Below are 13,447 nucleotides of genomic sequence, written 5' to 3'. Positions count from 1 at the left end.
CCTCCCAGGCTTTTATGGTAGCTCCGCCCTTCACGAGGACGCTTTTCCCCCCATAAAGCCCTGACCTTTCTTCCTCTCAATGGTGTACCGCAGCCTGCCTCTGGTTAAACTCATCTCCGGTTACCAGAGCACCTTCCACCCCAGCTTCTCCAGGGCATGAGCTCCTTCGCCCAGGCACGTGGCTTCTGGGACCCACCACGCTAATTAGTGCAAAATATGGAGGAGAACGAACGAGGGGGACTAACGCAGAGCACCTGCTATGTACCAGGAACCTCACACGTGAGCTCGTTTCACCTTCACGATACCCCTGGGAGGCAGGTGTTCCCCCTGTCACAGATGGGGCCCAGAGTGCAGTGAGGCCCATCTTCAACCCAAAGCCAAGACTCTTCCCTGAGATTGTGGGGCCCTCCCGCAGGGCAGGCCTGGGATACAATGAGCAAAGGGAGGGGTGTATCCTCAGCCACTGGGGCGGCCTGGGTTCATTTCTGGCCACGTCAGGGCATCCGGTTCCAGCACAGCCCCTGAGGACTGTCAAAACGTGGCCTTCTTCTGACTTTCGGCAAGACACCACCTCTGGTTTCCAAAACAAGGTCTCTGCTCTCCCGAGTCACGGATCCTCTGAGACTCTAATGACAGTTCGGATGCTCTCCCCAGAAAAACGTGCTTGTAGTCATGAGTGTGGGGAGTTGCAGAAGCCCTGGAGCCCGTTTGTTTTAAAAGGCATCAGGTAGTTAAGAAACCCTGCTCCAGGGGCACCTGGGTGGCTCAGTTGGTTAAGCGTCTGACCCTTGATTTTGGCTCAGGTCGTGATCTCGCAGCTCCCAGTGAGTTTGAGCCCCACGTCAGGCTCTGCACTGACAGTGTGGAGGCTGCTTGGGATTCTCTCTGCCTCTCCCCTGCTCACTCTCTCTCTCAAAAATAAATAAATAAACTTAAAAAAAATTTTTTTTTTTAAAAAGAAAGAAAGAAACCCTGCTCCAGAAAGAGCTTCCCTGTGAAGGCCAGGCCGCAGTGGCAGGAGGGGCCCCGGTGACACTGTCAGAGGGTCGGGGAAGGGGAGCTCATCGGTAAAAGGCAGTTTATTGGGGCAGCTTCATGCGGGGCAGCGTCCTCTAGGCCACAGACCGGCCGGGAGAGGGCAGCGTGGCACAGCTGCCCCAGGACTCCCGTGCCCATGCTGCCCAGCTTCCCCCCAGGAAGGCAAGGGGAGGAGGCACCATCGTCCATCTCCAACACACTGTGCTTGATCCATGCGGAAGTGGCTCCCCACTCTGTCAGGGCTGCTGGTGAAAGCCTTGAGGTTTCTGAGCCCATCGAGGCACGGAGGAACACCGGCAGGCTGTGGCAGGTGGCAGGCGGAACACTGGCGAGGCGTGGACAGCCCGAGCGCACCTCTGCGGGGGTGGCCCAGCCTCCCAAATGCTCATGGTCTGGGCAGAGGAGGCTCTCTGGGTAACAGGGAAGGGAAAGCTCTTCCCAGGGCAAGGGGCCCCCTGGGCTCCCGGACACCGTGGGGGCAGGTGGGAGGAGGCCTGGCTGGGGCTGCCCTGGGAGGGCCTGGCAGTCTCCGGGAAGCTCAAAGGCAGGGCAGCAGCAGGAGGCCAAGTTCACAGAGGCTCACTGCCGAAGCTGCTTTTGCTTTTCTTACGCTTGACCTTGGTGAAGGGGATGTCGAGGGACTCGAGGCGGAAGGGCCGGGGCTGGGGCATTTCGGGGGCCTGGGTGGGCACGATGGCCGCGGTGTTGTTGAGTGGGGAGCTGAGGCCGGGGGGAGAGCTGTGATGCGCTGTGGAGAAGGGGGCAGAGGAGCAGGTAAGTCAGGGGTACGGAGAGGGGGAGCCCTGCCCGCTCCACCCAGCCGGAGGCCTGGTCCCACAGCTGGGCCCCCAAAAGGCTTTGGACCAGGAGTGTGGAGTTTTAAAGGCTCAGATCGAGGCAACCTGGGACTCGAGCCAGACAAGCCTGCATTCAGAGCCCAACTTTGGGGAGCGACTTCTCCCAGAGCCTCAGTTTCCTCATCTGCAACATGGACACAATGCCGGGTCCTCGACTGATGTTCATTTGTCTCCTGTGCCATTTTCCCCTCCTGTTCCTCAACTCTGCTGGATTCCACCTCTTCAGTAGTCTCAGTGTAGGACTGAGATTTGCTTTTCATTGATATTTTATTAGAAACTCTGTGGTCTTTGATTTTGGTTTTAGAAATGAAAGAACGAAGTGATTTGCAATTCTTGCTTTTAAAAGTGTTTCACCTCGGTGGCCCTGCCTGCCCCCTTTGGCTCAATGGGAGAAAGCCACCACACCGGCATCTGCAGAAGCCAGTGAGCAGCTGAGCCAGACCCGTGCGACACGTGCCAGGGCACCGAGCCGCGTGTCACAGGCCTGCTGGGCATCGGGGGAGGCACCAAACATGGCAGCGGTCCGCTGAGAGATGAAGGGGGACAGGAAGAGGGAGGCTGTGCGTTGAGCACGTACTACGTGCCAGGCCCGGGGCTGGGCTGCTTGCCCACCTCATTTCACCTAAGCCCCGAGAAGCAGGTATACCCAACTCAGTGCACAGCTGAGGAAACTGAGGCTCAGAGATGGAAGGGGTTTTTAACCCGGGCCTGACGCCACTCCACCCATCACGCGACTCCCAGTCGGCAGAGGACCAGGAAGGGCTCTCTCGGGGAGCGGCTGGAGGACAGGAGGTGGGCAGGGCACTCACCGAGGCTCTTCATGAGATCCATGCTGAGGATCTGGCTGGCTCGCTTGGACCGGAAGTAGTTACTGGCAATGTTTTCACTGTCGCTGCGACTGAGCATCAGCTTGTAGCGGTCTTCCTCCTGCCGAGATTCCAGATCCTTGTGGGTCAAGACCCCTTGTTTGTATAGTTCTTACCTCTGCAGGCCCGGGGGGGCTGGGGGCTGCCCTGAGCCTCACTGCCCACACTCCTGGGGTGGGGTCCAGGCAGCTCAGGCCAGGAGAGCCACAGCTCCAGCCAGAGCTACCCAACCCCCCTTCCTTGGTATGGGAATGCCCTTGCCTTGGTATGCCCTTGCTCTTGGTATGCGTATGCCCTTGCTTGTTCTCCGTCAGGGGCAAGGGCAATGCCATAGCCCCAACCCATCTCGGCACATTCACAGAACAGGTAATACAGTACTCAGCCCATGGTCCCAACCTCTTATCATCAAGGACTGTGATTTGTCACCACTGTAGTGGACTTGTTTTCCTCAGCCTGAATCTCTTCCTTCAAGGACTACCCTTCTCCCCTTTGGCATGGTCCTGCTGAGGCGATCCTTCAGAGCACTGTAATACCACCGCTCCCTCTTGTCCACCCCCTTGCTGCACAACTGGCCATGTGACCCAGACTGAACCAGTCACAGAAATACATCTTCCAGGGGCGCCTGGGTGGCTCAGTCGGTTGAGCATCCAACGTCAGCTCAGGTCATGATCTCACGGTTCGTGGGTTCGAGCTCCACATCGGGCTCTGTGCTGACAGCTCAGAGCCTGAAGCCTGCTTGGGATTCCGTGTCTCCCTCTCTTTCTGCCCCTCCCCCACTCACACTCTGTCTCTCTCTCTCTCAAAAATGAAATAAACATTGGGGCGCCTGAGTGTCTCAGTCAGTTAAGCATCCGACTTCAGCTCAGGTCATGATCTCCCGATTCGTGGGTTCAAGCCCCACGTCAGGCTCTGTGCTGACGGCTCAGAGCCTGGAGCCTGCTTGGGATTCCGTGTCTCCCTCTCTCTCTGCCTCTCCCCCATTCATGCTCTGTCTCTCTCTCTCTCTCTCTCTCTCTCTCTCAAAAATAAACATTTAAATTTTTTTTTAAAAAAATAAATAAAATAAATGTTAATTTTTTTTTTTTTTAAAGAAAAGGAAATACATTTTCCAGGGGCACCTGGGTGTCTCAGTCAGTTAAGCATCCAACTCTTGATTTCGGCTCAGGTCATGATCTCTAGTTCGTGGGTTCAAGCCCCATGTCAGGCTCTGTGCTGACAGCAGGGAGCCTGCTTGGGATTCTCTGCCTCCCTCTCTTTCTGCCCCTCCCCCACTAGTGTACATGTGCTCTCTCTCTCTCTCTCTCTCTCTCTCTCAAAAGTAAGTAAACGTTAAAAATTTTTTCGGGGCGCCTGGGTGGCTCAGTCGGTTGAGTGTCCGACTTCGGCTCAGGTCATGATCTCACAGTCCGTGGGTTCGAGCCCCACGTCAGGCTCTGTGCTGACAGCTCAGAGCCTGGAGCCTGCTTCGGATTCTGTGTCTCCCTCTCTTTCTGCCCCTCCCCCGCTCACACTCTGTCTCTCTCTCTCTCTCTCTCTCTCAAAAATAAAGATTTAAAAAAATTTTTTTAATAAAATTTTTTTTTTTTCTGGACATAGTCATTGGTCTAAGAGCAGGCCCCTCACCCAGGCCGACTGATCAGAATCTTCCCACAAGTGTTGGTTAAGATGTGGTAAGAGACTGGGTCTCTTCGTCTTGGATCACCAATCGCCAGTGGCCACCTTTCCTGCCACGTAGCCAAAGCCTGCCTGAGTCTGAAGCTAACGTAACGAGGGAAGCAGAACCAAGAGGTGGGGAAACACACAGAAAAGTGTGGTGCTTCACAGGGAAGTTTTCTGACCTCTGCTTTGAGGAGGTACATTTCTGTTGTCATGCAAAACGTGGGAGATATGAGAATGAAGTGACTTTAGAATCCCAATTACTGTTTCATAAATCCCTGAGGGCCCTTTGGTCCAAAGACACCAGCAAGGGTCCAGGGAACCAGAATGTACTGCCTGGCCTCTGGGATTGAAGACAAAGCTTCTGTCCTTCACCAGCAGGAGGGGCTGCCTCCTACTTTCCCTTTGGCCATAAGGGCCTTTGAATGAGGGCCAGAGGCGGTGCAGGGTCTGGGCACCAGAATTACATAGAAAGGATCCAGGCTCAGACTCCTGCGTAGGTCCTTTTTTTTTTTTTTTTTTTTTTTTTAACACTGCAGCACTTTTTCCCCACACAGTGACATGTTGCTGGGGCCTAATGTTCTCCACGTGACAGTAGAAAACTAAAATTTGTCATCTCTTAAAGAATTGAGAATTGTGTACAAAAGCATAAATTAAAAGCATGAATAAATCTACAGTTGTGAATGCAAACCATTTTCCAACTCAAGGCAATTAACAACCCTTGGTGTTCTGCCAGGAAAACATCAGGTAAGAAAGGAAAGTGGGTCCTAAGGCTCAGACCTTCCCAAACCCTGTCAGACCAGCAAGACAGAAATGACCACTGGTCCAGGGCTCCTGCCAGCCTCCAGCGAAATCCTGGGACAGGCAGCTCTCAACACATTAATACCCTGCACGGATCAAGAACTTCATGGTAGGGGTGCCCGGGTGGCTAAGTCGGTTGAGTGTCCGACTTCGGCTCAGGTCGCGATCTCACCGTTCGAGTCCCTTGTCAGGATCTGTGCTGACAGTTTGGAGCCTGGAGCTGCTTTGGATTCTGTGTCTCCCTCTCTCTCAAAATTAAATAAACTTTGAAAAAAAATTAAAAGAGAAAAAAGAACCTCATGGTCTAGGGGCACCTGGGTGGTTCAGTCGGTTGAGCGTCCGACTTCGGCTCAGGTCATGATCTCACAGCTCGTGAGTTCGAGCCCCGCGTCGGGCTCTGTGCTGACCGCTCAGAGCCCGGAGCCTGCTTCAGAGGCTGTGTCTCCGTCTCTCTCTGCCCCTCCCCCACTCATGCTCTGTCTTTGTCTCTCTCTCTCTCTCTCTCTCTCTCTCTCTCTCTCAAAAATAAATAAACATTTAAAAAAAAAAAAAGGAAAAAGAAATTCACGGACTCGCCGATTCTCAAACCAATGGATTTCTCTTCCATAAGCAGTTTCTCCACCTCGGCCACAAAGTGACTGAGATGCATGTACCAAGGGTTTAAATCAAAGATATGTACGTGGCACTGAACATATACCAATGGAACAGTTAACCTGGACACAAGGTCAAGATCAGCAACAAGCTCTACAATCCAGTGATGATACCAGATCCAAGGACCAAAGAAGCAGCCCAGTGCCCTATAGTAACGCTCACCCACTGCACGGTGGGGACGAAGCCCCGCCAGCTCCCCACGCCTCGCCCCCTCTCACAGAGGCCTTACCATGCCTGCTTCACCGTTGTCTGCGGCCGAGGTTTTGCGGACGACCTTGTTCTGTGGCCCTGTTGGAACTGCTATGAGAAACAAAAGCCCAAGTCACTGCTGCCTGGTCTGAGTGCCAGAGGGACAGGGTGGGTGGCAACAGGTCCCCGAGCTGGCAGGTCAGGACTGGCTCAGGCCTGGGACCAGGGGAGTACACTTCCCAGCCCGAACCAAGGGATGACTTTGGGAAACAGACAATGGGAGGGCTCAGATGTCAAAGCAGCCATTCCCCTGCTTCTAACAGCACAGCAGGCTGGTGGGGGCAGGGGGAACCCCGGGAAGTGGAGCTGGCTGGCCTTCGGGCAGGGGTAGCGTCAGTGCCATCCATAAACATCAGGGATGCGGGACCTAAACGAACATTCTCTTGACGGCGGGGAGGCCCACTGGGGGCCCCAGGGGACATAAGACTCTGCTGCTCCCTAAGTGCTCCCAGACTCATCAGAGGTGGAGGGGCCTTCCAGACCCCCAGCCCCTCCTTTGTGAAGATCAGGGACCAAGGCCCAGAGACAAACAGTGACCTTCATAAAGTCACACAGGAAGTCAGTGGCAAAAGCAGAAGGTGAGCCAGGCCTGGAACTCTGAACGGCCCGGTCCTATCCCCGGTCCTACAACTCCCTGCTCTGCCTGGGACTCTGGCTAAGTCACTCACTCTGAGATTCCATCTCCCGAAATGTAAAATCTTTGTCCTCCATGGGGTTGCTAGGGGATAAGGCTGGGGGACGATCATGACAGTGGTAGAATGTACCACGGGGGCGCCTGGGTGGCTCAGTCGGTTAAGCCTCCGACTCCAGCTCAGGTCATGATCTCACAGTCCGTGAGTTCAAGCCCCGTGTCGGGCTCTGTGCTGACAGTGTGGAGCCTGGAGCCCACTTCCAGTTCTGTGTCTCTCCCTCTCTCTGCCCCTCCCCTGCTCACATTCTTTCTCTCTCTTTCTCAAAAATAAATAAACATTTTACAAAAATGTACGGTGCACTTGGCACGTGCCGGGCATGGCGCTAAGGGTTTTATGGGCATTAACGCGTGTTAAGCCACCCAGCAATGTCTACGGAGGGTGCGGTCACTAATCCCCATTTCACAGACGAGGACACTGAGTCCCAAAGGGGTCACACGGGGCGTGGTGGAACCCGAATTCCAACCCACACGACTTCTCCCTCAGGCCCCCCCCTCGCTTTGGAGCCCGGAGCCCCGGGCCTGCTGCGCCCACAGCCAGCAGGGCGGGAGCCCGGGCTCCGGGTCAGCCTGCAGGAGGGCAAACCGTGGGGAAGAGCGAGGGGACGGCCAAGCGCCTGACCTACTGGGAGGCTGGTTTTTACGATGATGGGCTCGGGGATCTTCCAGAAGCCGTTGTCCTCATCCCAGCAGGACTCGCGCCGGATCTTCTCCAGGTTGCTGTAGTTGCAGTCGCGGCGGATGAGAGGCTGCACCTGCTCCAGGAGCTGCTGGAGGAGCATGGAGTCCCGCTCCTGCCGGCGGATGGTGGCCAGGTAATCGATCTTTTCCAGCTCGAACTCCGACTGCAGGTCCTTGATTTCCACCTCCGCCGCCCGAAGCTGAAAGCAGGGGGTGACGATCTCGAGCAGGGAAGACAGCAAGCCCTTTTATCCACCCTCGGCACCCACTGCCCGAGCCTTCAGCCGGGCACCCGTCATCTGTTCGCCGATCCGCTCGTCCGCCCGCGCCCGCCTCCCGTCTGTCCACCAGCACTAAACGAGCACCTACTGTGTCCACAGCTCTAAAGAAAACAGGAAAAGGACTTGCTCCTTAGCCCCCCCGCCCCATGCCAGCCCTCGGAGACGACCCCACGCAAACACGTTTTATCTAGGAGCCTCTTAGAAGGCTCCACACATAACACTGCGGAGTCACCACTTCTTAAAAAGTCTCAGAGACTTGTATAAATCCTTTTCCTAAGGGGAGCAGAGCCGTAAACTCTCAGACTCAGTGCTCACAGTCAAGTTACGACGTGACAGACATTGGCTTAAGAGTCAGACCCATCCTGATTTGACCATGGATTCTAGACTTTTGTGATCTGCCCCGGTCACAGGTGACTCCCAGCTGCAACTGTAACCATGCTCTCCCTGAGCCCCAAGATTCCTGGGTGCATAGTCTGTTTCCTTAAAGAGCAGGTACAGTTCGATCAGTGAAGGAGGATGTTTCAAATTCATGGGAATGGTCATCACATGTAACCAGTTGAAAGCAGAGGCTATCTGGTAGGACACAGGTGGGCAATTAATGCTCTATTTCTTGAGGCACCTGGGTGGCTCAGTTGGTTAAGCATCTGATTCTTGATTTCTGCTCCGGCCATGATCTCACAGTTCATGGGTTCGAACCCTGCGTCAGGCTCTGCACTGGCAGTGCAGAACCTGCTTGGGAATCTCTCTCTCCCCTTCTCTCTCTCTGCCCCTCCCCTGCTCCCCACTCACACGTGCTCTCTCTCTCTCCCTCTCAACATAAATAAATAAACTTCAAAAATATATTAAATCCATGTTCCAATCCATGAACATGGGATGTCTTTCCATTTATTTAGGTATTCTTAATTTCTTTCAACAGTGTTTTCTAATTTTTGGCATATAGTTTTACCCTTCTTTTGTTACATTTATTCCTAAGTAGTTTATTCTTTTTGATGTGTTATAAATGGAATTGTTTTCTTAATTTCATTTGCAGGTTGTTCATTCAGAGTATGTAGAAATATAATTGCTTTTTGCTTATTAATCTTGTATCCTGCAACCTTGCTGAAGTATTTTTTTTTTTTTTAGTGGATTCCTTAGGATTTTCTACATAAGATGATGTCATCTGCACATAGAAATCCTTGTACCTATTCCCTTCCAAACTCAATGCCTTTTAAATCACTTTCTTGCCTAAGTGACCTAGCTAGAACCTTCAACCTACTGTGAAACAGAAGTGCTGACAACGGACACCCTTGTCTTCTTTGTCATCTTAGGGGGAAAGCATTAAGTCTTTCACCATTGAGTATGATGTTTTCTGTGGATTTTTCATAGGTGCCCTTTATCAGAATAAAGAAGTTTCCTTCTAGTTCTAGCTTCCTGGGTGTCTTTATCATAACAGATGTTGGTTTTTTCAAATGCTTTTTCTGCATCTACTACGATGATCATATGGGTTTTGTCTTTTATTCTATTGATATGGTATATTGCATTAATTGATTTTTGGATACCAAACTAACCTTGCATTCCTAGGATAAATCCTACTTTGGCATGATGTACAATCTTTTTACATGTTGTTGGATTTGGTTTGCTAGAATTTTGTGGAGCATTTTGTCTCTATATTTATAAGAAATATTAGTCTGTAGTTTTCTTGTTATGTCTTTGTATGGTTTTGTTATCAGGTGATATTGGGCCTATAGAATGAATTAAGAGGTGTTTCCTTCTAGTTCACATGACTTTTTAAAGATACTTTTTAAAGCCCTAGTCTTCACTTTACAAATAAAATCCAGTGAGAAGATGTAATGGGAGAGGATACCCCACAGAGGAAAGCAAATACAAGAAAATATCTAGGTGTGAAATTAACAAGATTATGTTCAAAACCTATGTGAGGAAATTTATAAAACACTCCTGAGTGACATAAAAATTGATCTGAACTAACAGGAGATATACCGTGTTCCCGGATGTGAAAATCCAACCTCATAAACATATCAATACTCTCAAGCTAATTTATAAATATAACATGATTCTGCCAAAAGTTCCACCAATTTTTTTCTTTGTTTCTCTTCATTTTTTTTTAATGTTTTCATTTATTTTTGAGACAGAGAGAGACAGAGCATGAGCAGAGAAGGGGCAGAGAGAGAGGGAGACACAGAATCTGAAGCAGGCTCCAGGCTCTGAGCTGTCCGCACAGAGCCTGACGCGGGGCTCAAACTCCCAAAGCACGAGATCATGACCTGAGTCAAAGTTGGACGCTTCACCGACTAAGCCACCCAGGTGCCCCATAAAAAGTCAATTAATTTGACAAAGTAAAACTTAAAAAAAACTTTTGCGTGGCAAAAATACCATAAAGCATAGTAAAAAGACAAATGAAATTGGAACAGAAATCTTTCTACATCACAGAGGAAGAAATTGGCGACCGACCAAGGAATATGAATATCCGTAATATAAATTACAATACTCCTGCTGTAAAGAGCTTCTACAAGCGGAGAAGGAAAGGAAGCAGCATCCTTACGGAAAAGGGGTCAAAAGACTTGGGATGAGCACTGGGTGTTGTATGGAAGCCAATTTGACAATAAATTATATCAAATAAATACATACATACATACATACATACATACATACATACATACATAAAGCGAGCCCAGTACAGAGGGGGAGAACTGCAGCCGTCCCTAAAACATAGGAAGGAATGGCTCAGCCTTGCTCAACAGTAAGCAAAAGGCACATTGCTGAGGCTGTGAGAAAGCGCACTCGTACGGACTAGTGGAAGCGCAAAGGGATTCACCCTCAGGGAGGAGAAGTTGGCAAAAGCTACCAAAGTCACATATGCTTTCCTCTCCGTCCAGCTGGAGGAATCGATTCCAATGTATACCTACCCTAAATACAAAAGCAGTGTGCACAAGTTATTCACTACACAGCACTTTTCCCTGGCAAAAGATAGAAAACAATCCAAATGTCCATCAAGAGAGGGCTGCTGGAGGGGCGCCTGGGTGGCTCAGTCGGTTAAGTATCTCGCTTCAGCTCGGGTCATGATCTCACAGTTCGTTGGTTCGAGCCCCACACTGGGCTCTGTGCTGACAGCTCAGAGTCTGGAGCCCGTTTCAGATTCTGTGTGTGTGTGTGTGTGTGTGTGTGTGTGTCAAAAATACATAAACATCGTAAAAAAAAGAGAGAGAGAGAGAGAGGGCTGCTGGAATAAACAATGACACACCCTCACAGTGGAGCAGCACCCAGCAGTAAAAAGGAATGGCATATTTCTAGATACCGCTGCCGAGGGACCTCCAGGATGGATCATCATGTGAAAAAGACAAGGCGGAGGAAAGTGTGTTTGTAGCTACTTTTTCTAAGAAGAGGGAGGGCATGTACATGTATGCACAGCAGATTTGTACACACACACACACGTATTTGCTTATATTAAAAAACAAAAGTGGGGCGCCTGGATGACTCATTCCATTAAGCATCCGACTCTTGATTTCGGCTCAGGTCATGATCTTGCAGTTTGTGGGTTCGAGCCCCTCATCAGGCTCTGCACTGACAGCACGGAGCCTGCTTGGGATTTTCTCTCTCTCCACCTGCCCCCTCTCTCTCTGCCCCTCTCCCGCTTGTGTGCTCTCTCTCTCTCTCTCTGAAGAATAAATAAATTTTTTAGAAAGTTAAAAAAAAGTTCTGGATACCTGGGGATAATGACAGGGGATAAATCTGATTCTCTCCAGACAGGCCCTCCAAAACAACACACTGAGCAAGGAGAGAAAATAAAACCACCCTGAGCCCAGCCTCATGACCCAAAGACAGAACACCAGCAGCTTCGAAATAACCAGAAGTCCAACAGACAGCTCGTGGGCCCAGCCCACAGCAAGGAGGAGCAGAAAGCACCCAGGAAAGTGTGCAAGGGGGAAGGCAGGCTGATGGAAGGCAGATAAAATCACCCCCCAAAAGAGAAAGCCTCACTCTGAGTGGGAAAATACCAATAATGGATCTGATACTGTGAAACTGATGGAAGAGACTGGAATGTGGGCTGGTCTCTGCAAGAATGAGTCTCTGCAAGTCTCTGTAGAGACTGAGGGGTTAGTCTCTGCAAGGCATTGCTTCTGGAGGGTGCTTAGAGATGGGAGGCCCCTGGAGGTGGAAATCAGAAGTGCTGCAGAAACAAGAGAAAATCCCAAAAGACACAGTGACCCCTCCCACAGAAAGGGAGGGAGAGAGTGAGAATGAGTGGGGGAGGGGCAGAGAGCGAGGGAGAGAGAGGGTCTGAAGTGGGCTCTGCCCTGACAGTAGCGAGCCCAATGCAGGGCTTGAACTCATGAACCGTGAGATCATGACCTGAGCTGAGGTCGGGACACTTAACTGACTGAGCCACCCAGGCACCCCTGTGAATATGTTATCTTATGCGGTAGAAAGCACTTTGCAAATGGAAGTAAGGTTATTCATCTGTTGACTTTATTTTTTTTTTAATTAAAAAAAATTTTTTTTTGGTAACATTTATTTATTATTGAGAGACAGAGAGAGACACAGCACGAGCATGGGAGGGGCACAGAGAGGAGGAGACACAGAATCGGAAGCAGGCTCCAGGCTCTGAGCTGTCAGCACAGAGCCCGACGCGGGGCTCAAACTCACAAACCGTGAGATCATGACCTGAGTCAAAGTTGGACGCTTAACCGACTGAGCCACCCAGGCGCCCCCTAAGCTGTTGACTTTAAACCAGGGAGATCACCCCGGGTCATCTGGTGAGCCCAGTGTAACCACACGGGCCTTGCAGGAGGGGAGCAGAGAGCCAGGCAGAGGACTGGCCTTAGAAGAGATGCTTTAGACAAAGGAGACAAGGGTAGAGTGAGAGAGCTGAAGTCTGGGAGGAGCTGGCCGTGGCTGTCTTTCAGGGGGGCCACGAGCTGGGAAAGGCAGGCAGCTTCTAGAAACAGAATGACCCCCAGCGGCCAGCCAGTGAGGAAATGGGAACTCAGTCCTACAACCACATAGGCTAGAATCCTGTCAACAGGTGTCCTAGAAACAGATTCTTTCCTAGCACCTCCAGAAGGAAACTGACCCTGCCAACACCTTGGCTTCAGCCTTGTGGAATTCTAAGCAGAAGAACCAGCCATGCGGGAGCTGGATCCTGACCCACAGAACCTCGAGATAATAAATTTGTGTTCTTTTAAACAACTCGATTTGTGGGGATATGCCAGCCACCGCAGCAATAGGGGACGGCGTGTATTTAACACTGCACTTCACCATACGAACAGAAGAGTGTGCTATCGACTGAGCAAACCTAGCCAGCAGCCCAAACCTTCACCTCTGCTTCCAGCTGGTACCGAAAGTGCAGAAAACACAAGACATTGCGAAATAAACAGAAAAGAGCAGAAGCAGCTAATCAAAGTTACTATGAGAAACAGAAAATGAAAATCAAAGCATTTCAGAAGAAGAAAATTCCCCCCCAGAGCACAAGCACGCAGAACCAAAATGTAACCCAGCATCCCAACGTGCACAAAATTTCCTTAAATTCACATAGGGAAATTTCAAGTCAGCAATCCAAACACTTAAAGTGGAAATGGATGAAAAAGTGAAGAAGGTGTAAAATGAGACATTAACCAAACTCCAGAAAGAATTTTAAAAATTTAAAAATTAAAGAAAAATTACAAGATATCCTGGGAAGAACAG

At 50.7% G+C, this 13,447-nt stretch overlaps 1 protein-coding gene across 4 annotated transcripts in view; it reads right to left on the bottom strand.

Moving 5' to 3' along the window:
• Positions 1 to 1,061: 1,061 nt before the first annotated feature.
• KIF17 (kinesin family member 17) overlaps positions 1,062 to 13,447 on the bottom strand; it is a 48,172-nt gene continuing 35,786 nt past the window's right edge. For 3 of the 4 annotated variants that reach the window (XM_019461623.2, XM_019461626.2, XM_019461627.2), the window contains 4 exons: positions 7,429 to 7,687; positions 6,099 to 6,169; positions 2,705 to 2,822; positions 1,062 to 1,786 (listed from right to left, as the gene is read on the bottom strand). In XM_019461623.2, coding sequence (XP_019317168.2) covers positions 1,608 to 1,786; positions 2,705 to 2,822; positions 6,099 to 6,169; positions 7,429 to 7,687 — 627 coding nt within the window. In that variant the 3' untranslated portion in view covers positions 1,062 to 1,607. The remainder of the gene's footprint in view (positions 1,787 to 2,704; positions 2,823 to 6,098; positions 6,170 to 7,428; positions 7,688 to 13,447) is intronic. The other variant, XM_019461625.2, reaches the window with a different exon arrangement.

The sequence above is a fragment of the Panthera pardus genome, unplaced genomic scaffold (assembly GCF_024362965.1).
Source record: "Panthera pardus isolate Hobbes unplaced genomic scaffold, ASM2436296v1 HiC_scaffold_11, whole genome shotgun sequence".
Classification (NCBI taxonomy): domain Eukaryota; kingdom Metazoa; phylum Chordata; class Mammalia; order Carnivora; family Felidae; genus Panthera; species Panthera pardus.
This window is presented reverse-complemented; position numbering and strand designations above follow the sequence as displayed.